Below are 26525 nucleotides of genomic sequence, written 5' to 3'. Positions count from 1 at the left end.
GTTATGGACTGTGCCGCTGGTCCCGGCGGAGGTTCTAGTCCTCCCTCGGGCATGGGTGTGTGTGTTTGTCCTTAGGACAGTTTCGGTTAAGTAGTGTGTAAGCTTAGGGAGTGATGACCTTAGCAGTTAAGTCCCATAAGATTTCACACACATTGGAACATTTGATCGGATCGGGTATACGATTCGAGTTCACTTCCTCAGCATCAGTTGTGGCCTGAAACGATGTACTGAGTTGCCAAAACTGGTTGCAGGACAACAAAATAATATCAAGACGACGGCTGTAGGTGTTTCATTTTATTACGAAAATTGTCAGTCTGGAACCGCAGGACCTCTACGGTCGCAGGTTCGAATCTTCCTTCGGGCATGGATGTGTGTGATGTCCTTAGGTTAGTTAGCTTTAAGTAGTTCTTTGTTCCAGGGGACTGATGACTTCAGAAGTTCAGTCCCATAGTGCTCGGAGCCATTTTGAAAATTGTCAGAAACAGCCTTGCAACCCGCAAGCAATTCCGCACAGGTGGTCTTTCGTTGCTCTTCATGGTTTTCTGTTCGGTGGTGAGGAGCCCACCGGGCACACACCTTTAAGCATACCAACTGGCGGACGAGTATGTCAGCACTACCAACAGAGACGTCCAATGCAGGAGCGGAGTGGTTCATTATGGTACGTCGATCACCGCGAATGAGAGGGTCCGCACGTTCTTATATCGCACAAGTTACGTATGGCCGGCCGGCATGACAGACGCCTGGCCCAATGACTCACCCTACCAGGTCCCCGTCGACATTCTGCAAGCACCTATGAATATTTGGAATGCTCTGGTTCCCCGCCAAAGAAACTCAATAACAGCTGTCTGCCTGGAACGCATCTCCGTTACAGACACCATTTTGAAGGCTACGTATGCTGCCGCCACATACGGGAACTTCATGGAACTACAGAGGCTGAAGCGGGAGTATTCCACTATGTCCCACGACAAATTCCACATTTTTCAACCGAAATTGACCAAGAAGTAAAATGTGTTGCATTACTTATTGAAGGACGCTAGTATATTTGCGCCACGACACCATTCTTAATCGTAGATGTTGTAATAATTTTCTTCCAGCTTTTCTTTTAAATTAGCAAAATCCATTGTAAGATACCTTCACATGGACAGCAGGCTTCTAAAGCCCTTTTTTAAGTGTTTTGGTTTCACCTGCGTTGTTTATTTCTAAAATGCCGCAGGAACAGCGTCGTCCAGATCTCGTCTGCGTAGGCAACCCGCGTGGCAGAATGCCGTGGCTGCTGAGTTCGGCGGCAGCCGCCGTGGCGTGCGCGGCGCTGCCTGCAGTCTTCGCGTGGGGTGACAGCGCGACTCCACTACCGGTCCGCGAAGGCGGCTACCGACCACTGTCCAGGCAGCGCCGCGAGCTGCGCTTCCCAGAGGGCGCCACCTTCTCGGTGAGTTGTAAGAAGCCATCTCAGGAAGTTGCCTCATTTACATCGCGAGACAGCAACCAATCTATTATCGGCCACATGCAAGGTGTTTAAAAGAAACTGTCACACATTTCTACAGAAGGTTGTACTGGTCGAAACTAGAAACCATTACCCAGAGATATATGGGGCAGTTCACTTGTGACGAGTAATACGTAGTATTCGGCTTCACGAGAGACAGCGTAGTGAATTACCACAACAAGCATTTGTGGGCAAATGCAAATTCTCGAGCAGTCATGGAGGTGGGGCATCAGTATCGCTGCAGTATCACTGTATGGGCGGGAATTGTCGTTCACAGATCCACAAGGCGATTCACTTTACGAAACAGATTAACAGGTGCTGTGCTTTATCAGCGCTATTGGAGAATGTTACCCTTGGAGGAAGACAACGACTCTAGTTTACTTATAACGGGGCACCACCCCATTTTCTACATTTTCTACGCATCGTGCTGTTGTACATTACCGCAGCATCCATGGGCGATGTATTAGCGGTAGCATGAGCTCCACGTTCACCTCGCCTGAATCCGTAGAATTTCTTGGACGAGGTTAGGGTCACATATCTTGCAACCGAGCGACAACAGGTTTCCTATTATGTACAGCATGACAGTTAGTGAACTCTATGAACACACTTTATTCAACGTATAAAAGTCACTACAGATATTACGATTTAGGTTATTACATGTTCCATATGCCTACCATCATTGGCGGTGATGTGGCGCAGACCAATAGCGAAATTCTGCATATGACCCGCTGAAGTGTCGGAACATCGTTGCTGTCGATGACCTCCTGAATGGCCGTTTTCAGCTCAGCATTGGTTTTGGGAGTTATTGTTGCACACCTTGTCTTCATTATAACCCCACAAAAAGGGGTCGCATATGTTCAGATCCAGAGAATACGGCCCATGGCAGTGGCCCCAGGGTACCCCAGAGCCAGAATGCGATTCCGGCAGTGCTCCTCCAGGACATCATGGGGTCGAGCTCCGTCTTGCATGAACCACATCTTGTCGAAATCAGAGTCACTTTGGATAATGGAGATGAAATCTTCCAAAACCTTCACGTACCGCTTGGTAGTCACCGTGCCATAAAGGAATATCGCACCGTTTATTCCGTGACTGGACATTGTACACCACACAGTCACCCGTTGAGGGTGAAGAGACTTCTCGATCACGAACTGCAGATTCTGAGTCCCTCAAATGCACCAGTTTTGCTTATTGACGAACCCATCCAAATGAAAGTGGGCTTCGTCGCTAAACCAAACCATTCTGCGCATACTAATTCCCATCACGCCCTGCAGCCAACCGTACAGTTTGAAAGTTCCAACGCAAACCTTCAGAAATTAAGACGATTTTATTTCATATCGTTCAATAATTTTCACCCCGTATATAATGACTGTATGTCGTTGCCGCGTAGTATTTGTTTTCCGTATGACAGCATCATACTAGTGTAGGGGCTCGCGCGTGGTTATTACGAATTAACTTTGTGTAAAGCCACAAACTGGTGTAGCGTAGAAACGAGTTTACTTAGGACATTCATTCGGGTGTCATTCTGAAGAGCCTGAGCAGTGCTGATAGAACCCAAACTGGGACAATAATAATATCCGACGGAATCGATACTAACTCGTAAACGTGTTCGAATGACAGAAGACTCAAATCATTGGAAGGCTTGCATCGAAAGGAATGTAAAATGCCTACAAAGTCCACTGGCAAATGAATGCGAGAGCCACGACAGCGTCGAAAAGAAAGTAAAAAAGAAGGAACAGGGTTATTAAGTAGCTGGCCCATCAAGCACACAGCGACAAGTGACAACCCACACATGTGGCTTATCTATTCTGTAACCATTATACTACGCTGTGTGATGATTGTATTAAAGAGACAGATAATACCTTATATATTAATTATTTTGTGCATTCACTCACGAACAACACTGGACAGAAAGGGGTACCACTGATCATGAATCCAAAAGTTACACTTATGAACAAAAAGGAAGTAATTAACGGTCGCCAGCCCACTAGGGCAATTTGCATCCAAAATCCTGTACAAGTTGATGAGAAAGAAAAACATGTATTATTAAACACTGACGTGGCAACTAAAGGTTTCCACTTCTTTTTTTCTTCTTACACTAATTTTAAATGATTGTGTAATGATAAAGAAAACTGAGAAGTCACTCTTACGGTATGTTCGGCATTAAATTTTGAAAAAGGCATTCGAGTAATGATTTGAAAATATGCAATTAAACTGTATGTTTGTACTGAACTTCGTTACGTAAACAATGACTCTCAGTGACCTCAGGATAACGTCATGAAAGAAATAAAAAAAAAGCACTTTTTACTTTGCGGTTACTAATTTTGCAAATTGGATTTCATATTATTGTCTGAACAAATGAGCCTTTTTTACTGACTTGAACAGAATTAAATACTAGAATACCCTAAAAACCAAACAGCTATGTAGTCCAAGCTATATCTAAAATAAATAAACTTCCACACTCTTATTGCGCATTTCCTTAGATTTGGATTTTTTCCAGTGATTGATTCTCAAACTTGAAAAATTAAATTGATTTACTTTAGTCATATACTGAAGCCTCTGTTGTACAACAGTTAATTGAAAGTAAACTGAGGCTAAAATTCTTAAAAGATAATTTATTCATTAATAAACTCGCTGTAACTATTCAGTTTGTTTCTTATGACACTCAGTTAGCATATAAGAAAAGAAGAGGAACAAGGACCCTGCTTGGTAACAATGTCTGGGGCATTGAGGACACAATCACCCTGAGTTTAACTGATTATTATTTAAAAAAATCTTATCAATCAAATCACATTCAGTTGTGCTGCGGGGTTAGTCGTTAATACTTTCTACCAATGAACAGTCTTACTTCATTGCTGTGCATACGACGAAACTCGGAGCCGACGCCGGCCGGAGTGGCCGAGCTGTTCTAGGCGCTACAGTCTGGAACCGCACGACCTCTACGGTCGCAGGTTCGAATCCTGCCTCGGGCATGGATGTGTGTGATATCCGTAGGTTAGTTAGGTTTAAGTAGTTCTAAGTTCTAGGGGACTGATGACCTCAGAAGTTAAGTCCCATAGTGCTCAGAGCCATTTCGGAGCCGACGACAAAACTGTGTTGTTGGAACAGCTGCTGTTACTGAAGACGGTAGCATATTGTGGAGCCACGGCTAATTAAAGGAATGGGCAATCGTAATTAATACAGCCTCTTCCACCCGTCCACCGTCCTTCCTCCTGCTACTAGTCATCTGGCCGGCACGCGTACATGATGCCGCCGAAATGGTACTCTCTACTGCGAGAGCAAAAACACCACACTTCCGCACACTACAAGCGCTAGAACGTATCTCTCCCTCTCTCCGCGGGCTCCGCGCAACAACCCCTATCCAAAGATTTTACAACGCACAAGCACTGCTATTATCGTTGCTAATCGATGCAAATAACAATTCCTTTTGCTTTTTCCCAGAGCCTATAAGTTTCACAGTAAAACACAGATAAATACAATGAAACGTCAACAGACTTCTACCTAAATGTACACATACAGTGAAGCAATGTCCTTACTTGTTAAAAGAAAGCATTTAAATTACAAATATTTACATACAATTAAAAAATTTATATATCGGTAGCAGGTGCCATGCATCCTGCATTTTCGGTGTTAAAGCCCTTGTACTCAAAGAAAAGAGTGATCTACATCTACATCTACTACATCTACATTTATACTCAGCAAGCCACCCAACGGTGTATGGCGGAGGGCACTTTACGTGCCACTGTCATTACCTCCCTTTCCTGTTCCAGTCGCGTATGGTTCGCGGGAAGAACGACTGTCTGAAAGCCTCCGTGCGCGCTCTAATCCCTCTAATTTTACATTCGTGATCTCCTCGGGAGGTATAAGTAGGATGAAGCAATATATTCGATACCTCATCCAGAAACGCACCCTCTCGAAACCTGGCAAGCAAGCTACATCGCGATGCAGAGCGCCTCTCTTGCAGAGTCTGCCACTTGAGTTTGCTAAACATTTCCGTAACGCTATCACGGTTACCAAATAACCCTGTGACGAAACGCGCCGCTCTTCTTTGGATCTTCTCTATGTTGTGGCTTGGCAAGACAGCCAAGCCACTAGGAGGAAGCCGAAAGGCACGCGTTTAAGCTCACGCAGGCTGGCGTGAGGTCTGGAACAGTTAAAGGAGTTGAGTCTAGTAAAAAAAGTACGGAGCTTCTGGAATACTTAACTTTAATCCATAATTGGTAAACATCGCTCGTGACGGTAAATGTTTTACAGCATCAAAAGTGACTGGTAATGGCGCCTTGCTAGGTCGTAGCAAATGACGTAGCTGAAGGCTATGCTAACTATCGTCTCGGCAAATGAGAGCGTAATTTGTCAGTGAACCATCGCTAGCAAAGTCGGCTGTATGGCTGGGGCGAGTGCTAGGAAGTCTGTCTAGACCTGCCGTGTGGCGGCGCTCGGTATGCAATCACTGACAGTGGCGACACGCGGGTCCGACGTATACTACCGGACCGCGGCCGATTTAAAGGCTACCACCTAGCAAGTGTGGTGTCTGGCGGAGACACAACACTCTATCTCCTCCGTCAACCCCATCTGGTACAGATCCCACACTCATTTATATTTAATATATAAATTAAAAATTTTTTTTTAAAAATTTGTTTATGTATTATTTTGGTTATTTGTAATTAATTTATCTCGATTTGGATAATTTGAATTTATATATATAATAAATAATTTATATTAATATATTACATTTAATTAAATTTAAATACCTATAATGTTATTTTATTATTATTAAATGACATTAATTTTATTTAATCAAATAAACTTTTTTTCATTCAAACAAAATCTTATTAAAAGAGCAGAAAAAAGGACGATTGATATAAAGAACTTGAATTGAAAATGATAACAAACTTATTTTCAACAATAAACGAGTGTTTTGTAAGCCACCTCCTTTGTTGATGGACTACATTTTCTAAGGACTCTCCCAATGAATCTCAACCTGGTACCCGCCTTACCAACAATTAATTTTTTATGATCATTCCACTTCAAATCGTTCCGCACGCATACTCCCAGATATTTTACAGAAGTAACTGCTACCAGTCTTTGTTCCGCTATCATATAATCATACAATAAAGGATCCTTCTTTCTATGTATTCGCAATACATTACATTTGTCTATGTTAAGGGTCAGTTGCCACTCCCTGCACCAAGTGCCCATCCGCTGCAGATCTTTCTGCATTTCGCTACAATTTTCTAATGCTGCAGCTTCTCTGTATATTACAGCATCATCCGCGAAAAGCCGCATGGACCTTCCGACACTATCTACTAGGTCATTTATATATATTGTGAAATGCAATGGTGCGCTGCAGTCATGGATTGTGCGGCTGGTCCCGGCGAAGGTTCGAGTCCTCCCGCGGGCATGGGTGTGTGTGTTTGTCCTTAGGATAATTTAGGCTATGTAGTGTGTAAGCTTAGGGACTGATGACCTTAGCAGTTAAGTCCCAAAAGATTTCACACACACACAAAAGCAATGGTCCCATAACACTCCCCTGTGGCACGCCAGAAGTTACTTTAACGTCTGTAGACGTCTCTCCATTGATAACAACATGCTGTGTTCTGTCTGCTAAAATCTCTTCAATCCAGCCACACAGCTGGTCTGATATTCCGTAGGCTCTTACTTTGTTTATCAGGCGACGGTGCGGAACTGTATCGAACGCCGTCCGGAAGTCAAGGAAAATAGCATCAACCTGGGGGCCTGTATCTAATATTTTCTGGGTCTAATGAACAAATAAAGCGAGTTGGGTCTCACACGATCGCTGTTTCCGGAACCCATGTTCATTCCTACATAGTAGATTCTGGGTTTCCAAAAACGACATGATACTCGAGCAAAAAACATGTTCTAAAATTCTACAACAGATCAACGTCAGAGATATAGGTCTATAGTTTTGCGCATCTGCTCGACGACCCTTCTTGAAGACTGGGACTACCTGTGCTCTTTTCCAATCATTTGGAACCTTCCGTTCCTCTAGAGACTTGCGGTACACAGCTGTTGGAAGAGGGGCAAGTTCTTTCGCGTACTCTGTGTAGAATCGAATTGGTATCCCGTCAGGTCCAGTAGACTTTCCTCTGTTGAGTGATTACAGTTGCTTTTCTATTCCTTGGACACTTATTTCGATGTCAGCCATTATTTCGTTTGTGCGAGGATTTAGAGAAGGAAATGCAGTACGGTCTTCCTCTGTGAAACAGCTTTGGAAAAAGGTGTTTAGTATTTCAGCTTTACGCGTGTCATCCTCTGTTTCAATCCCATCATCATCCCGGAGTGTCTAGATATGCTGTTTCGAGCCACTTACTGATTTAACGTAAGACCACAACTTCCTAGGATTTTCTGTCAAGTCGGTAGATAGAATTTTACTTTCGAATTCACTGAACGCTTCACGCATAGCCCTCCTTACGCTAACTTTGACATCGATTAGCTTCTGTTTGTCTGAGAGGTTTTGGTTGCGTTTAAACTTGGAGTGAAGCTGTCTTTGCTTTCGCAGATGTTTCCTAACTTTGTTGTTGTACCACGGTGGGTTTTTCCCGCCCCTCACAGTTTTACTCGGCACGTACCTGTCTAAAACGCATTTTACGATTGCCTTGAACTTTTTCCATAAACGCTCAACATTGTCAGTGTCGGAATAGAAATTTTCGTTTTGATCTGTTAGGTAGTCTGAAATCTGCCTTCTATTACTCTTGCTAAACAGATAAACCTTCCTCCCTTTTTTTATATTCCTATTAACCTCCATATTCAGGGGTGCTGCAACGGCCTTATGATCACTGATTCCCTGTTCTGCACATACAGAGTCGAAAAGTTCGGGTCTGTTTGTTATCAGTAGGTCCAAGATGTTATCTCCACGAGTCGGTTCTCTGTGTAATTGCTCGAGGTAATTTTCGGATAGTGCACTCAGTATGTCAATCGATGCTCTGTCCCTACCACCCGTCCTAAACATCTGCGTGTCCCAGTCTGTATCTGGTAAATTGAAATCTCCACCTAAGACTATAACATGCTGAGAAAATTTATGTGAAATGTATTCCAAATTTTCTCTCAGTTGTTCTGCCACTAATGCTGCTGAATCGAGAGGTCGGTGAAAGGAGCCAATTATTAACCTAGCTCGGTTGTTGGGTGTGACCTCCACCCATAATAATTCACAGGAACTATGGACTTCTACTTCACTACAGGATGAACTACTACTAACAGCGACGAACACGCCACCACCGGTTGCATGTAACCTATCCTTTCTAAACACCGTCTGTGCCTTTGTAAAACTTTCGGCAGAATTTATCTCTGGCTTAAGCCAGCTCTCTGTACCTATAACGATTTCAGCTTCGGTGCTTTTTTACCAGCGCTTGAGGTTCCGGTACTTTACCAATGCAGCTTCGACAGTTTACAATTACGATACCGATTGCTGCTTGGTCCCCGCATGTCCTGACTTTGCCCCGCACCCTTTGAGGCTGTTGCCCTTTCTGTACTTGCCCGAGGCCATCTGACCTAAAAAACTGCCCAGTCCACGTCACACAGCCCCTGCTACCCGTGTAGCCGCTTGCTGCGTGTAGTGGACTCCTGACCTATCCAGCGGAACCCGAAACCCCACCACCCTATGGTGCAAGTCGAGGAATCTGCAGCCCACACGGTCGCACAACCGTCTCAGCCTCTGATTCAGACATTCCACTCGGCTCTGTACCAAAGGTCCGCAGTCAGTCCTGTCGACGATGCTGCAGATGGTGAGCTCTGCTTTCATCCCGCTAGCGAAACTGGCAGTCTTCACCAAATCAGATAGCCGCCGGAAGCCAGAGAGGATTTCCTCCGATCCATAGCGACACACATCATTGGTGCCGACATGAGCGACCACCTGCAGATGGGTGCACTCTGTACCCTTCGTGGTATGCGGAAGGACCCTTTCCACATCTGGAATGACTCCCCCCGGTATGCACACGGAGTGCACATTGGTTTTCTTCCCCTCTCTTGCTGCCATATCCCAAAGGGCCCATTACGCGCCTGACGTTGGAGCTCCCAAATACCAGTAAGCCCACCCTCTGCGACCGCCCGGATCTTGCAGACTGAGGGGCAACCTCTGGAACAGGACAAGCAGCCATGTCAGGCCGAAGATCAGTATCATACTGAGACAGAGCCTGAAACCGGTTCGTCAGACAAACTAGAGAGACCTTCCGTTCAGCCCACCGGAATGTCTTTCGCCCCCTGCCACACCTTGAGACGACCTCCCACTCTACCACAGGTGAGGGGTCAGCCTCAATGTGGGCAGTATCCCGGGCAGCCACAGTCGTAGTCCGATCGGGGGATGCGTGGGACGAGCTGGCCGTCCCCGACAAACCCCCATCCGGACCCCCACAGTAATGCCCATTGGCAACAGCCTCAAGCTGTGTGGCCGAAGCCACCACTGCCTGAAGCTGGGAGCGAAGGGATGCCAACTCAGCCGGCATTCGAACACAGCAGTTGCAGTCCCTATCCATGCTAAAAACTGTTGTGCAAAGAACGTCTGAACTAATCTACAGAGAGCACAAACAAATCGACACAAAATTTAAACGGTTATTAAAATACAAGATTGCCTAGCAAATGCAGTAATGCTGCTAGTTGCGCACTGCTGACACACTGCTCGGCGGCGGAAGGAGACTACGCGATTTTACACTATTCAGGTACTAAAACGCGATGCTACAACTCTCAAATACTATAATACGCCCGAAATTAATGAATTAAACAATGCAAGTACCAAAAACACGCAAAGAAATTAAGAATTAAACTGTGTAACAAGTAAGTGAGCTAGTAGTATACGACTTTCTGCTGGCAGCTGCTTATCCAACGGCGGCAGGGAGCACACTATCCTGGAGCTGGCGTGCCTGTTGTTTCGTTTATGCTCCAGAAATTTCGCTGGGGAGCCCTTACACATCACCCGTACAGTCTCTATCTGTCCCCATGCGATTTCTACATTTTAGGGGCCACATAGAAAGATATTCGTGGCCATCGATTTGCTTTGGACGAAGAGGCTGAAGCCTGGGTAAAACCACGGTTTCGTAGCCCACCACAAACATCTTTTCACCAAAGGACTATCTGACTTGTCTCACTATGGGACAAATGTACTAGCAGTTATGGCGATTAATTCTGAAATAACAAACAATTTAACTACTTAACATAGCATCGTTCTTCTTAACAATACAGGCACTGAAATATCGTTTTTATCCGCCGATATCAAGCAACGGCTTTCCACTAAGATGTCCTCCCCTGTACGGAAATCACGTAATGTGTGTACGAGTACAGGTTGTTCAAAAATGGTTCAAATGGCTCTAAGCACTATGGGGCTTAACATCTGAAGTCATCAGTCCCCTAGACTTAGAACTACTTAAACCTAACTAACCTTAGGACATCACACATATCCATGCCCGAGGCAGGATTCTAACTTGTGACCGTAGCTGGTGCGCGATTCCTGACTGAAGCGCCTAGAACCACTCAGCCACAGAGGCCGGCTAGTACAGGCTGTGACGCAGAAAAGACGACATAGGAAAGTTTGGGTATGACCGCGGGTCTTACGCAGAGACACAAAGCTCGCGTTAAGCGGGAAATCCGGGTTTTAGTCCGGTTCCGGCACAACTTTCCACTGTCGTCATTCCCTTATACAGCTCGAGGTTGCTCGTAGTCGCAGTTGCAAATACTTTTCGTGTACACCCAATTGCACCCATCATCCGTACGAGGACCCCAGCGGTCCTTCTTTCATTTACTGACATATCCATGTAACGACATCACTTTCCTTGATCTTGATCCGCTCCTTTAATCCTCCACACATTCTTTCAAATCCGCGTTATAATTTCTCGTCATAGCATTACCTCTGGTACCAACAAATAATCTTACGACGTCCAGGCAATTCGCTGACTGCAACTCGATCTCAACGTACACACCTGTCCATGTTACCGGAACATAAACATATTTGGGACTAACTCTCGACTTCAAAAAAGATCTGGATACTATACTAACTAACAGCCACAAATAAAACCCTCAATAGACTACATCTTCTAAGAAGGCTTCACTTGAAGAGCCTCCCACCGTCATTGATGCCTAGAAAATTGTTACCCGACCGATCCTCGTCTTTCCTAATTTTGCTTGGATTTAAGCTGCTTTCACATTTATCACTTCGCATAAATTCTAGTCTGCTATTATCAAGTATAAACTTTAATAAAAGGAAAATATTTCTGAGCGCTTACATTTGGAACACTGACTTGTATGATAGTGAATCATGGACTGCAGGAAAGAAGGAACAGAGGTGAAACGAAGCTTTTGAGAAGTGGTGTTACCGAAGAATGTTGAAAATTGGGTGGACTGATAAGGTAAGCAATGGAGATGTCCTCCGCAGAATTGCCGAAAACAGGAATATACAAAAAAACTGTGACAAGAAGAAGGAACGGTGATAGAACATGGGTTAAGCTATCAGGGAATAACTTCCCTGGTTTCAAAGGGTGCTGTAAAGGATGAAAACTGTAGAGGAAGACAGGGACTGGATTATATACTACAAATAACTGAGAACATAGGCTGCAAGTGGTCTGATGAAGAGGTTAGCACAAAAGACAAATTCATCGTCAGGTGCTTAAAATCAGTCAGAAGACTCATGACAAAAAAAATCTAGAATATAATGATGTCCATTACGCGATTTATATCCTATCTTCTTATAGACGCGTCTTTTACCATCTCTTATAGTTCTAATCAGCACTTAAATTCTTAGAACTCCTCCGGATGTAGTAAACGTCCTCTACACTTGACTAGAACACCCTATCGTTTTCACCTTTACCACCCATCCCATACTAACACATATCTCATTTAGTTCACCTCCAAAAGCTTCACATCCAATCCGAAAGTGGTTTTAACCAGCTCCACATTATGATGGAGGATTCGGAGCAGAACAAATACATAGATCAAAAATGAAAACACTTTTGTAATGAAATTACCTTGTTAGCTTATTCTGCTGGTTATCAGTGTTTTGGTAACAAAGAATCTCGTATCACTCAATCTTTTTTTATAGTTAATATCGAAGATTTTAATAAAATGATTTTTTGCAGTTTTATTTATGTGCGTTTCTTACACTATTACAATTAATAAATTGAGGTGTGTGTGTTTGACAGTAGGGCAAAGGATCAACACTCTCCTGGAATAAATTCGTCTGCAACGAGGTGTTTGAAGCCTGGAGAAAGACCGTATCCGGAAAAAATCTATTACCACTCATACACATTATGTTGGGACTAATCAAACAGTTTGTGAAACCTTTACGCGAAGACAGAGAACGAATATAAATGCGAGAAGTTTCCTCATACATAAGAATCGAAACTGAAAGACTTCTTTGTTGCAGATGGAATTAGAAATTCACATTTAATTTCAACTTTGATCCAAAAATAAGTTTGAGTGTGAAGAAAGCTTGGATAGTATTTACATGCGTTAATACTGTTCTTAGACAACCAAAAGAAGCAATGCTATAGTTCTGCGAGAGCCAACATGTTAAAAAAGTTTAAGAAGTTAGGTTCTTTGATGAGGCTCAATATTCAGTTTCTCACCAGCTACCTTGATTTCACCCTTAATATTTGCGCGATGTCAGTGAGCAACAAGGTGAATGGTCTCATCAAAACATCAGAGTGGTGAAAAGACTGTGTCATGGGCGCTGCAGTACTAGTATGATTGGAGACCACTGCTGGTCACTTCACCAAGACATACAAACAGGATGAACATCGGAAAAAAACTGCGTTAGGTGTTTCAAGGAGGCTTTTTATTATTTATGCTTGAATAAAACCTCTGTTGATTTTTAAAAATCGCATTACTTTTCATTAGGTATCAGTGTATTATTAAGTTACTTTGTAACAAAACAGAATTTGATAGAAAAGAGAAACTGAGGTCAGATGTACACTCATTGATGAATAAGCCACGAGATTAATCTACCACGTAACAAGCATTCAAAAATATATTTTTTGTTGGCAGCTATTATACTTCCACAATAGTCACTTACATTACTACCTCTCATCCTTCCTCCTCAAATAATACAACTCCCATAATATCGACGCCCAATTTTGTTTGCTGCCTTCTCACGTTGCCAAATTACATATTTATTTCAGTACTCTGTTACATTGTCAGAGTAATTAAATCTTCGCACAGTGTGAAATGAAGAATCATTTTATCTATACACTCTGCCAGTTCTAGGGGAAGGTTTCTGTCGATAGGCCGGCTACTTCGATGGGCCGATTCCATTTATCTATGGATATTGACAATAGGAGCACACTAGCGGTCATTCGTTGTACCCCTGTGTTCCCAGAGATCCGCCATATTCTTAGTGAGCTGCTCCACGACAAAACAAAGCAACAATGAAAAGAGGTAGCATTTGCACCATTTTCTTGTAACTGACTGGTATTAATGATTGGAACGTCGCCCTGCTATGATTAAAGTTTAGCGGTCCTCATTGGAAAGTACAAGCCATTCACACCATTTTGTGTTCACAATATAAAGTTATATGCTGTGGACGGAGTCTAGGTGTTGTTAACCGATGCAAGCTGACTTGTTTTGAATGAGCCACCTCGAATTTTGTCTAAGCTTTGGCCTAAGTACGCCTCTATGAAGAAAATGTAAGTAATAGTTTTTGTTATATGTCTTCGAATGGTTTGTAATTGTTTTGGTAATCTGTCAAATGTGATTTTTAACCTTCGAAGCCAACATTTCTACTTTAATCTCCTGTGCTTCGAATGCGTGTTATTCGGTTTCAGTATCCAGAAAAAAAATTAATGAAATAAAAAATGTGAACTATAGTGATACTTATTGCCGGCCGGAGTGGCCTTGCGGTTCTAGGTGCTACAGTCTGGAGCCGAGCGACCGCTACGGTAGCAGGTACGATTCCTGCCTCGGGAATGGATGTGTGTGACGTCCTTAGGTTAGTTAGGTTTAATTTGTTCTACGTTCTAGGCGACTGATGACCTCAGAAGTTAAGTCCCATAGTGCTCAGAGCCATTTGAACCACTTGACACTTATTTACGCGTGTGTAGTATTTAACAGTTATTGCACTACAGCCCATTCACGGTAACTGCCTGGCCCAAGGAATAAAACTGGCCGCCTTGATTGGGCCTATGACATGTGAAGGTCTTATTTCAATAGTGGTACAAGTCCGTTTTTGTTCATTCTGAGATACAGAGTCCTGAAGTTAAATGAGCGCTGAAAAATCTGCAGTTGAGATACCAGAAACACTCAACCATATGGCTTCTTGCTAGAGATGAATCTTTCTTTCTGTTTGTTTGGATTATTAATTTCAGAAGCATTACAGACAGAAAAGTGGAGATAATGGACTTGTACCACTATTGAAATAAGCCCTTCACATATGTTCATTTTTCAAACATGTCAGTAACATTGAATATTTATTTCTTCTGTGTATACTGTAGTGAAATACAAAAGAAAGCGTCAAGTTACAGTGAAAGTAAAATATTTATTACAACATCCGAGAATTTTATTACACATTTTGTTTACGTAGCCCACTGACAGCAACCTTCCTCTAAACTAAAATCTCTTACAAAGTTGCTAGGGTGTTTAACACAACACTACTGAGGCTGTTACCCTTACTAGGACGGATAGTGGATGCCGAAAGAGAACGACAAGATCCAGATAAAAGGTACACACTTGGTTACAGACCTGAACTTTACAGCATTACAAACAATTGATGTCAAAGCTAGCGGTGTCCACAGCGCTAACCGAACATCACTGAGGGAGTAGCTAAATGTCTCAGCCTTTACATAACTTATCTGATACCATAGATACCATTTACTCCCTCATGAATTACTGTATGCCTTCTTTGATCTATGCGTCAGTCTTTGATAACTCTCCATATAGCACGTCACAAAGTGTCACGTTAAACATTTACTGTCAAACTTATTCGTTAGTTGTACTAACAATTAAGTAGCATTAATTTACTGTATGTAATTACGTACGGCTACAACAAAATGAGTACTACTCGCGACAGTTGCTTCATATGTGTAGAACACAGAATGTTAATCACTTCATAAAAATTACCGCTAACTAGTATATACGGGTTGTTTGCGGTAAAAGTGCAAATATTTCTATTGATGGCTGAGGAGAGTGTACTGAACAAAATTACATCGGTATTTACTTCAGTTGCAGACTAATGATCATAGCCATTACGAGTAGTAAGTTTTTAGGTTGTTACTATCTCCAAGAACGGGTGGCACAAGAAACCCATTAATGTGTATTTTCCTTTGGGCAACAGATCAGGAATTCAGGTGTGGATATGTGGACGCAGTACTGACAGGAGTAGTTACGGTAGTGCAGATGACATCAGGTAGTAAATTATGTGATGTGTTTGTGGAAAGCCTGTTAGAGGCAGCCTAAAAACAACTAACACACTGAACTGGGTACATGCACTACTGGCCATTAAAATTGCTACGCAGAGAAGAAATGCAGATGATAAACGGGTATTCATTGGACAAATATATTATGCTAGAACTGACATGTGATTACATTTTTACCCAATTTGGGTGCATAGATCCTGAGAAATCAGTACCCAGGCCAAACACCTCTGGCCGTAATAACGGCCTTGATTCGTCTGGTCATTGAGTCAAACAGAGCTTGGATGGCGTGTACAGGTACAGCTGCCCATGCAGCTTCAACACGATACCACAGTTCATCAAGAGTAGTGACTGACGTATTGTAACGAGCCAGTTGCTCGGTCACCATTAACCAGACGTTTTCAGTTGGTGAGAGATCTGTAGAAAGTGCTGGCCAGGGCAGCAGTCGAACATTTTCTGTATTCAGAAAGGCGCGTACAGGACATGCAACATGCGGTCGTGCATTATCCTGCTGAAATGTAGCGTTTCGCAGGGATCGAATGAAGAGTAGAGGAACGGATTGTAACACATCTGAAATGTAACGTCCACTGTTCAAAGTGCCGTCATTGCGAAGAAGAGGTGTCCGAGACATGTAACCAATGACACCCCATATCATCACCCCGGGTGATGCGCCAGTACGTCGATGACTAATACACGCTTCCATTATGCATTCACCGCTATGTCGCCAAACACGGATGCGACCATCGTGATGCTGTAAACAGAACCTGGATTCATCCGAAAAAAATGACGTTTTGCCATTCGTGCACCCCTCCTGAACCCACCGATTCCATATTCTGCTGACACTCATTGGATCTCGACCAACGCGAGCAGCAATGTCGCGATACGATAAACCGCAATCGCGATAGGCTACAATCCGACCTTTATCAAAGTCGGAAACGTGATGGTACGCATTCCTCCTCCTTACACGAGGCATCACAACAACGTTACACCAGGCAACGCCGGTCAGCTGCTGTTTGTGTATGAGAAATCGGTTGGAAAATTTCCTCATGTCAGCACGTTGTAGGTGTCGCCACCGGCTCCAACCTTGTGTGAATGCTCTGAAAAGCTAATCATTTGCATATCACAGCATCTTCTTCCTGCCGGTTAAATTTCGCGTCTGTAGCACGTCATCTTCGTGGTGTAGCAATTTTAATATCCAGTAGTGTATTTAAGCACCAACGATGACAATATCTGTACCTATACCCCTAACTCTCTGTATATATATAAAAGTATTACTTATTACTTAAACAAAGACACGGAGTACAGAGAACATCATTAAATAACCAGTAAGAAATGTACTGATATGAGATTGAGCATTGAAAGGTGAAATTTCACTTTTGTCGCTGTGACATGGATTGCAACTCCCACTAACAAGTCACATTTCGTTTTTAACTTTCGCTTGTTAATTATCACCTTTACCTTCCTACAGATGGCTCTGTGTCTTTCATGGGCAGTTGTACCAAGTGTTAGCATATGGACGGAAACGATAGCTGTCGAACTAGACTATGACCTGCAAAAGGGAAATGACACAGAAGATTCGATGGATGATATGAAAGACGATAAAGACGACGATAAAAAAGAGGACAAAGATGAGAAAGATGAGAAGACTGCAGCAGCAAGTCGTTGGAGGTCACGCCGAGACGTCTTCCAGGACATCGAAGACGCCATTCACATGTAAGTGACACTAACGCTTTTACAAACAGTCAGCAGGGGACAGACCAGTAACCACATTAACCCAAGCTAATACTGTATGTCGTTGTATGTTGACACGCAAAATTTTATTTAGTGCACTGCTCCCGGCTTGAAGATTTGTAGTTTACATTCCAGTATCCATGTTTCTAAGGATTTCCCACTGATCTTGATGTGAAAGGAGCTGTCTTAGTGCTGTCAGAAGCGTAATTATTACGGAATTTGTATTAAAACTTTTGCCTCTGTCACTATTAGCGTCGACTTGTACGGCAGCATCACAATCATCTTCCTTTCGATGCCAAAGATTAGCAACCATTCCATATTCTACCTTGTTGCAGTGTCTTTTCCTGTTAGCTTGCAGTACCTTAGCTTTCGTTCGATTTTTTTCCTTTTACTTTTATTTCCATCTTCTTTCTGGGCTGTCAGCGGTAAGAGTTATACCTGTGCTTGAGCCATTAAGGTTTTAAAAATGTATAAAAATAATTCATAAGCCTTAAAATGTTATTACCTTTGACACCTTTTCAAGTTAAAATATCAATGGCTGTCTTTGGGCATTTCTTTAAGCATAAAATCCGATTCTTTTGCTGATTTCACAAATAAAACTGATGTCTTTGACTATTGTTTCGCGTTGTTGATGACAATAGGGGTGGACGAGTCTGGGACAGTCAGGCAGCAGGAATGAATGACAAGTGGGATTTGTTGATTTTGAGAAACAAGTGGACGGCAGAAGATGGGTGCTTCTGAAAGACAGTGGGATGATACCGTTGGGCAAATGCAACCCGAGCTAAGCTACTGCGAAGGAAGAATAAAAGTCGAGAAGCCCTGACCTAGAGAGCGGGCATTGAGTTAAATACCTACGTTTACACCTCTAGGCCGATGTCGTGGTCAAGTAAAAGGACGCAGTTAAAGTTTCGTTGGGATAATATGTGATCAGTGGTTACGTATAAAACTGGAGATAGGGGGGAAGGTTTGATGTGCTTGTATAAGCACGACGCAGAATTAGGTTTGGTGGTCGTAGATGAAGTTGTTGGTTAGTTGATGTTAAGCTTTCGTGAGCTGCATTAAGTCCGAAACTGGCAGTGAGGGACTTTGATACCAGGTCCCATTGGGGATGACGAACGGATACGGAAAGCGAGTGACAGTATAAGGCGTTCGGGAAAATAGACAAAGTTAACGTAAGAAAGCATATATCATATTACGGCTTCATGGTTGTGGACGATGATGGAGGAATTCAATTAAGTTAGTATATTTAGTCCTGAGTGGAGTTTTTGCTATACAGTGTGTCCCATTTATGTTGACCACTCTAAATACATGTGTCCAGATGCAAATTACAAAATATTTCAAGGAAATGTTCTTTAGCCGTCAGGGGGACATCAATCAGCATGATTGCCTTTGTTGTAGCTTCGTTTTTTACAAAGATATGAACAGCGGTATGACTTTTTTAAATGGTGCCCTGTATTTTTTATTCAGCAATTCATTTTCTCTCCTAAAGACCTATTCAAAAATGTATCACAGTGTACCATTCACTGAAACACAACGCTATTAATTACATAACACAACATGCTCCCAGCGCTTAGTGCAGGTACTCGCGGTAATGGAACACACCCACGTGATGACGTTGGCAGGGGACAAATGTAAACATAAGTAGAATGCACATCCGTCATTCCGTCAACCATCGTCAGTTGAAGAGTTTAGAATGTACACCACCGAAGAGAAGGTAGAAATACTACTCATCTATGGGGAATTTAAGTAAGCACCAAAGTATCTGCAATAGTGTTTTCTTATGTACAGGTACATTTAGTAAAGTGGTTTAGTCCTTTTAAATACTGTTGTGTAGAGTAGGCATACAGTAAAGGCTGTCCTTCCTACAAAATGCATCGACATAACGTTTCTTTTCTTGTTGTTGTTGAAGGTAGGAGAATAGCTACGCAGGCAGCGGAACTGTACAGAGAGCGATATCCTGACAGGAATCCACCATCCCGACGGATGTTTTCTTGTCTTGCTGCGTCGCTTCAGGAAACGGGAAGTTTCAACCCAGGACAACGCAATCGTCGTAGCACTCGCACAGACGAAACTGCTAAAGTTACTGTTTTCGCTTCCGTTGCTATGAATCCACGTGTGAGCACACGACAGCTTGAACACGAGATTGGCGTCTCTAAAACCAGTGTACATCGTATTCTTAAACGTCACCGGTTCCATGCTTACTATGTACACCTACAGAAAGAGTATTATTGCATGGGAATGATTTCCAGAATCGTGTACAGTTCTGTCAGTGAGCACAGCAGCAAATCCTCGCCAACCCGAACTTCTTCTCCAATGTTCTATTTACCGATGAATTTTCCTTCTCAAACAAAGGACAGATAAATACAAGGAACATGCATTATTGGTCCAGCGACAACCAACGATGGCTTAGATAGGTGGAACATCATAGTCAATGGAGAGTTAACGTCTGGTGTGGGATGCTTGGTACTACAATTATTGGCACTTATTTCATCAATGGTAGTCTAAACGGCACAGTGTATGCCAACTTCCTCAGACGAATTCTTCCTCCTCTCCTGGATGAAGTGACGCTAAGAACCAGAATGCTTATGTGGTACCAACACGATGGATGTCCAGCACATAATGCCTTGCGTCTCGTCGTGTTCTGAACCGAAAGTATCGTCCCAGATGGATTGGTCAAGGAGGAAGAGTTACTTGGCCTGCTAGGCCTCCTGATTCAAATCCTCTGGAGTTTCTTCCTTGGGGGTGCGTTTAATACGTTGTCTATCGCGGTATTCCAACAACTCAAGAGGACATGCAGGAATGTATCGTGCTTACTTATAATTCTCTTCAGCAGGCAACACTGGAAGTATTAAATAGTTCTTTCATTCAACGAGTGTACCAGTGTATCGGTCGGTTTCCAGGGTCACCACTTTGAGCACCATTGAATGTTCTACTCCTGGGCAATGGTACAGGAGAGTCAAAGTCAATCTTGTGCTATGTTTTTACTTGGTTTTCATTTGTTTTCTGACATCCTCAGCAAGTGGACGAGTTTGTGATCTCGGGCTCAAAGTCAGTGTTGTCTCATGTTATTAATAACGTCGTGTTCCAGTGAATGGTACACTGTGATACATTTTTGAGTAGGTCTTTAGGAGAGGAAATGAATTACCGAAAAAATACAGGGTGCCATTTGAAAAAGTCATACCGCTGTTCATATCAGTGTAAAAAACAAAAGCTACAAAGAAGGCAATCATGCTGACTGATGTGCCCCCAGACGGCTAAAGAAAATTTGTAATTTGCATCTGGACAAACAGTTATTTAGGGTGGTCCAGACCTGTATATGTAATAGGTAGGTTTGCATGTTTACGGTCGAGGGTTTGTCCGAGGTATTTTAGTGTATTAGGTGACTGATTAGGTAAATTGTAAGTGGGTAGGCAAAAATCACAGTGTCTGCTTCCACAGCAGCTCGTACTCGTACTTGACAGGTGAGCAATAATGTTTGGTTACTACATTACATACACTGTAAGACAAAAAAAAAGACGCACGACGAAAAAATTAGACGTATGGGACGGAAATCTGTAAATATAATTTAAGTGTACAAACAAACAAATGATTATAGCCACGCGAGATAGCTGTGCGGTCTAGGGGACCTTGCCTCGGTTCGAGCGCCTGCCTCCCCCCCTCCCCCCGGGGGAGGTTCGAGTCCTCCCTCGAGCAAGGGCGTGTGGCGTGTGGCGTGTGGCGTGTGGCGTATGTGTTGTCCTTCTCGTAAGTTAGTCTCAGTTAGATTAAGTAGTGTGTAAGCCTAGGGATCGATGACCTCAGGAGTTTGGTCCCATAGGAACTTACCTCAAATTTCCCAGTTCTTCCAAATGATTATAATTTCATAAATGTTGGATAATTTATTCAAGAGAAAGAACTTCACAAACAGAGCAAGTCCATAACGCGTTGGCGTGCCTCTGGTCCTCATGCAAGTAGTTATTTGGCTTGTCTCTAGACATGTCTCTGGCCTCGCATCTCCGCTAACTGGAGTATGATTGTCTTCAGTAATGAGTTCCGCTTCGAACTGAGCCACGACAAGTGTAGACGTCTGCTATAAGGTCCGACATCCAGGAGATGGTCTGGCGCGCCACTTCCTTTCGTGGTAGGACCCCTTTGGTTGTCATCCGCGGCACCCTTACAGTACAACAGTACGTCGACGATATTTTAAGCCCCGTTTTGTTGCCCTTCGTGGGCTTACATTTGTTACATGGGCTTACATTTGAGCAAAATAATGCCCGCCTGCTCACGATGAGAGTTCTACTGACTTTCTTCTTGCATGCCAAACCCTGCCTTGGTTAGCAAAGTCGCCCTATTTCTCCCCAACTGAGAAAGTTTAGAGTGTGATGGGCATGACTCCCCAACTAGCTCTGGATTTTGACAATCTAACGCACCAGTTGGACAGAATTTGGCACGATATATCTCAGGAGGAAAACCAGCAACTCTTTCAATCAATGCCAAGCCGAATAACTAATGGCATAAGTTTTTTTGGATTTGAGATCCGCCAGTTACGCAAAACACTGTTTTTCTCAGTACCCAAACATGTTTCTGACCACTGTGCCATCATCAATGGGTTTTCGTTTTTATTTATTCTTTACATTTGGTGACCATGAATTTTCTGGACCACTTTTGTGTTAATTATTACAGGTAGCTTGTCATGTTTTTGTGTGGCAAGCACTTCCATTCTCCGCATCACGCTGAGATGTCGTGATGCATACGTAGCTATAACAAGTATTTTCCACAAATAACGTAGTAAAACGCTTTTCACTAGACCACGCCACAATCACACACTGTTCTGGTTTTACTACGTTATTTGTGGAAAATACTTGTTATAGCTACGTATGCATCACATCATCTCAACATGATGCGGAGTATGGAAGTGCTTGCCACCCAAAAACATGACAAGCTACCTGTAATAATTAACACAAAAGTGGTCCAGAAAATTCATGGTCCCCAAATGTAAAGAATAAATAAAAACGAAAACCCACTGATGATGGGACAATGGTGCCGAAACATGTTTGGGTACTGAGAAAAACGGTGTTTTGCATAACTGGCGGATGTCAAATCCAAAAAATTTTAACTGCAAACACGGCCAATACAAGGAGCTGCAAATCAAAAAGATGGATAATTGCATGAGGGCTCAATTTGTGAATCTCTTTCTCCAATTTTTGTGATATTGTAATCATTCGTTTGTATGTATGTTGGGTATATCACGTTATTTAATTGAAATTGAACGGATGCTGGATATACACACTAACACAAAAAAAGAAAGAAAACTGAAACGCCACAAGGGTTATTCCTTGTGGCGTTTCAGTTTTCTTTCTTTTTTTGTGTTAGTGTGTATATCCAGCATCCGTTCAATTTCAATTAAATAACATGATATACCCAACATAATAGATTACGTAGTGTAATTGTCAGTAAATCTTTTCAAAATTTTTAAATTATCGTAACCACTCAACACAAGTTGGTAAGATACCATAAGATTTCCAAGCGTCAAGTGACAGTTGTTCCACATTCATGACTTTCTTCTCATATTCTCAGGCAGATGACATATATGTCCATTAGGGTTCCTCTTATCATTCACAGTTTAACTTTTTTTCTTTGTACAGACCTGTAGTATGAAACAATGACTTGTGTATAACTAAAGGTCTATAGAGAAGTAGTCCCACGTCCCTACATTTGAAAAAAAAAAACGAAGACGAAAAAGCACACAAAAATCTCATTTACTTTTTATGCTGAAGAAGCTGATACTTCAACTATGTCGTCTTGAGTATTAAATGTGTTGGACTGACTTTCATAATTATGTATATACTACAAATATGTACATTGCTTGTGAGGTAAATATGACCGGAAAATAAATTTTCTTTTATAAATTCTTTTTCTTTGATAAAGACTCTTTTTATGCTCTGGGAAGTTACAACGGTACCCGCATACATGCTGATGCAAATGCTGGTTCTGCTTCTCATTTTCTGTAAATAATACAATTGGTGATTTTTGAGATTTGCTCGATTTCTAGTTCGATGTTTTTAATATTTTTGTCTGTTAGTTCCACATCGGGATGTAGTGCATCAATCATTTTCGTTTTTGAATCAAAGGACAAATTAGGATCACAGAGTGCAAAGGATACAGATTCAGGAGACGGCATCAGAAATGATTTTTTAGTTTGTATAAAGCCACGAGAGGGACATCACAATCGAAAACTTGATATTTTTAAAGACTGCTTAAATCCATATATGTTGCTTTGGATACAAAAGGAGCAGAGAATCGCGCATTCGTATACACGCTGACAACGAATTCACAAGTACCACAGACCGCATTCCTTTCTTATAGTGATGATTAAATTCATCACGAAACATAAATATTTTCACGCAATAAATAACTATCGTCGCTCACCTTTGCTGTGGGTAGCGCCTGGACATCGGAAAGATTTTCCACAAAAATTCGCAATAAATTCTAAAAACGAGGTTGCTGTTCTCTAGGAGAATCTCGAACTAAATCGAGTATCTAAGACACATGAGCTTGATTCAGGTGATCCTTGGTGTTCCCAATCGTAATTCCAGAATTGAATTTATTAACATCGATTCCAGACCAAGCGTTCTGAAATCTTTAAAGGATTGTTATAATAGGACCTGTGTTTTCACAGCCCATATTTTCGTCAAAAATATTTATATGAATGGTTCAAATGGCTCTGAACACTAAGGGACTTAACATCTGAGGTCATCAGTCCCCTAGAATTTAGAACTAACCTAAAGACATCACACACATCCATGCCCGAGGCAGGATTCGAACCTACCACCGTAGCAGCAGCGCGGTTCCGGACTGAAGAGCCTAGAAGCGCCGGCTTATGTGAGTGATTTCGTGTATGTTGTGCCTGGAAGGCAAATACAACAGATCTCTTTTAAAAAAGTTCTCCTTCCAGACACAGGCACCTGTAAAATTTCCTATATTTCACGCTGTGGTGTCAAAAACTAATGCTTGAAACAGGGCTGAAGGCCCCATTCAATGAGAGTTTCATACACAGTTGCAATCTGCTGTGTCCCAGTCGTGCAGTACACATTCTGAAAGACTCACAGTAAGTCTTTCTGCTGATTCGTTACGTGTAAACACTGGCAACAGGTTACCATCGCAATAGACGGTAGCATCCTGTGATTTCTTATCTTCAAATTGCTTCTTGATTACAACAGCCTTTTCCCCCTGAGTTTCTCTCGGAAGTTGTGAACAGAAATTCTGTTCACTGCAAAATTTTCTATAACTTGACATACCGTTTCAAATGCAGTTATCAAGATGTGAACCGCTCCCCTGTCACTGACCCTACGTTTATCAATGGCAGCTGCAACTCTGTTAGTTTTACTTTTCTTTTTATTTATGTCGGTGGAATTTTTTTGAGTGTTATCTGGTAATTCTCCTAGAACATCGTCGAAATCAAGTACACTACTGGAACTCGACGTCACCAATACAGTGAGTCGACCTGAGAAAAAAAATGAAGAGAAAGATGCGAGTGATAAAAGTTATGAGGGGCGTTCAGTAAGGAATTTGAAACTTTTTTCTCTGCAATTTCGGTTGAAAAAGTGCGGAATATATTGTGGAGTATCGTGGAATGTTAGCGCTTGAGCCCCTGTAATTTCGTGAAGTTCCGGTACGTGGCGGCTCTATACGTAGCCCTCAAAATGACGTCTGTAACAGAGGTGAGTTCCAAGCAAAGACCTTTTACTGAATTCCAGAGCATCGCAGATATTCGTAGTCTGCTGCAGAATGTCTATGGAAACCAGGCACTGAACAAAAGCACGGTGAGTCGTTGGGCGAGGCATCTGTCATCATCGCAACAATGTCGCGCAAACCTGTCCGATTCCTCGCGTGCCTGTCGGCCGCACACAGCTGTTACTCCTGCAGTGATGGAACGTGCGAACACTCTCATTAGAGGCGATCAATGGATCACAATCAAACACCTCGCTGCAAAAGTGGGCGTTCTGTTGATGGTCGGAACCCACTCGTCCACCAGTTGGGCTACTCAGAGGTGTGTGCCCTAGAGCCCGGATCTCGTACTTTCCAAATTCCATGTGTTTGGCACAATGAATGCACTCCACGGGTATCAATACTTGGATGATGGGAAAGTTACTGATGCAAAGACGTTGGTTCCGACGTCAAGCACTAGAGTGGTCCCATACGGGCACAGACGCCCTCCCTGTAATATGGTGTAAAACTGTCGCACTGACCGGAGATTACGTTGAAAAATAGGGTTTGGTAGCCGAAAGAGTGGGGAATATTATGGTATACTTAAGTACTGAATAAAACCAAGCTGCTTTCAGAACAAAAAGTGTAGCATTACTTATTGAACGCTCTCCATAAATGACCGTTTATCAGGTCTGGATCAATGGTGGATTTTCCTTTTCTTTTATTTTCAGATGTATAAGTTATTAATTCATAAATAAATTACGTACCAGATTGTTGTGTTTCACAATCGTTTCTCTCCCCTCTCCTCCCAGCTGCTTCCTCTTGGTCAGATGCTCTTCTCTCTCTCTCTCTCTCTCTTTCTCTCTCCCTCTCTCTCTTCTCTCTCTCTCTCTCTCTCTCCCCCCTGTCTCTCTCGCTCTCTTTCTCCCTCTCACAGGTAGCTGACAATTAATTCCACGCATCGACCCTGGCCGTACTTTCAGTTGTTGGTTACTGAAAAGTTGTTTGTCTTCTTCAACAGCAATGATATTTAAAGCATTTGCATGTTCCATGTCGAAAATATAGTGAAGTTTTAGAACAAAATCTATTTATTTTTTTCTTGTTAACGTTCGCCAACAGCCAGCATCTTTTTGTAGTGGCTTCCATTGTCGATACTAAGCATCTAGTTTAGGTACGGTTCGTAGTTTCACAGCTCCTGTGCCTTTTCTCAATAAATCGTCACTTCCCGCACAGCTAGCTAGACATTTCGAACGCACAATTAATGTAAAAGAATACGTTTAACG

At 42.6% G+C, this 26525-nt stretch overlaps 1 protein-coding gene across 1 annotated transcript in view; it reads left to right on the top strand.

Moving 5' to 3' along the window:
* The first annotated feature begins 1204 nt into the window (after nt 1-1204).
* Nucleotides 1205-26525, top strand: part of LOC126195712 (uncharacterized) — a 54006-nt gene continuing 28685 nt past the window's right edge. The window contains exons 1-2 of the mRNA XM_049934341.1: nt 1205-1429; nt 17294-17538. Coding sequence (XP_049790298.1) covers nt 1205-1429; nt 17294-17538 — 470 coding nt within the window. The remainder of the gene's footprint in view (nt 1430-17293; nt 17539-26525) is intronic.

This window comes from Schistocerca nitens, chromosome 7 (genome assembly GCF_023898315.1).
Source record: "Schistocerca nitens isolate TAMUIC-IGC-003100 chromosome 7, iqSchNite1.1, whole genome shotgun sequence".
NCBI classification, from domain to species: Eukaryota; Metazoa; Arthropoda; class Insecta; order Orthoptera; family Acrididae; genus Schistocerca; species Schistocerca nitens.
This window is presented reverse-complemented; position numbering and strand designations above follow the sequence as displayed.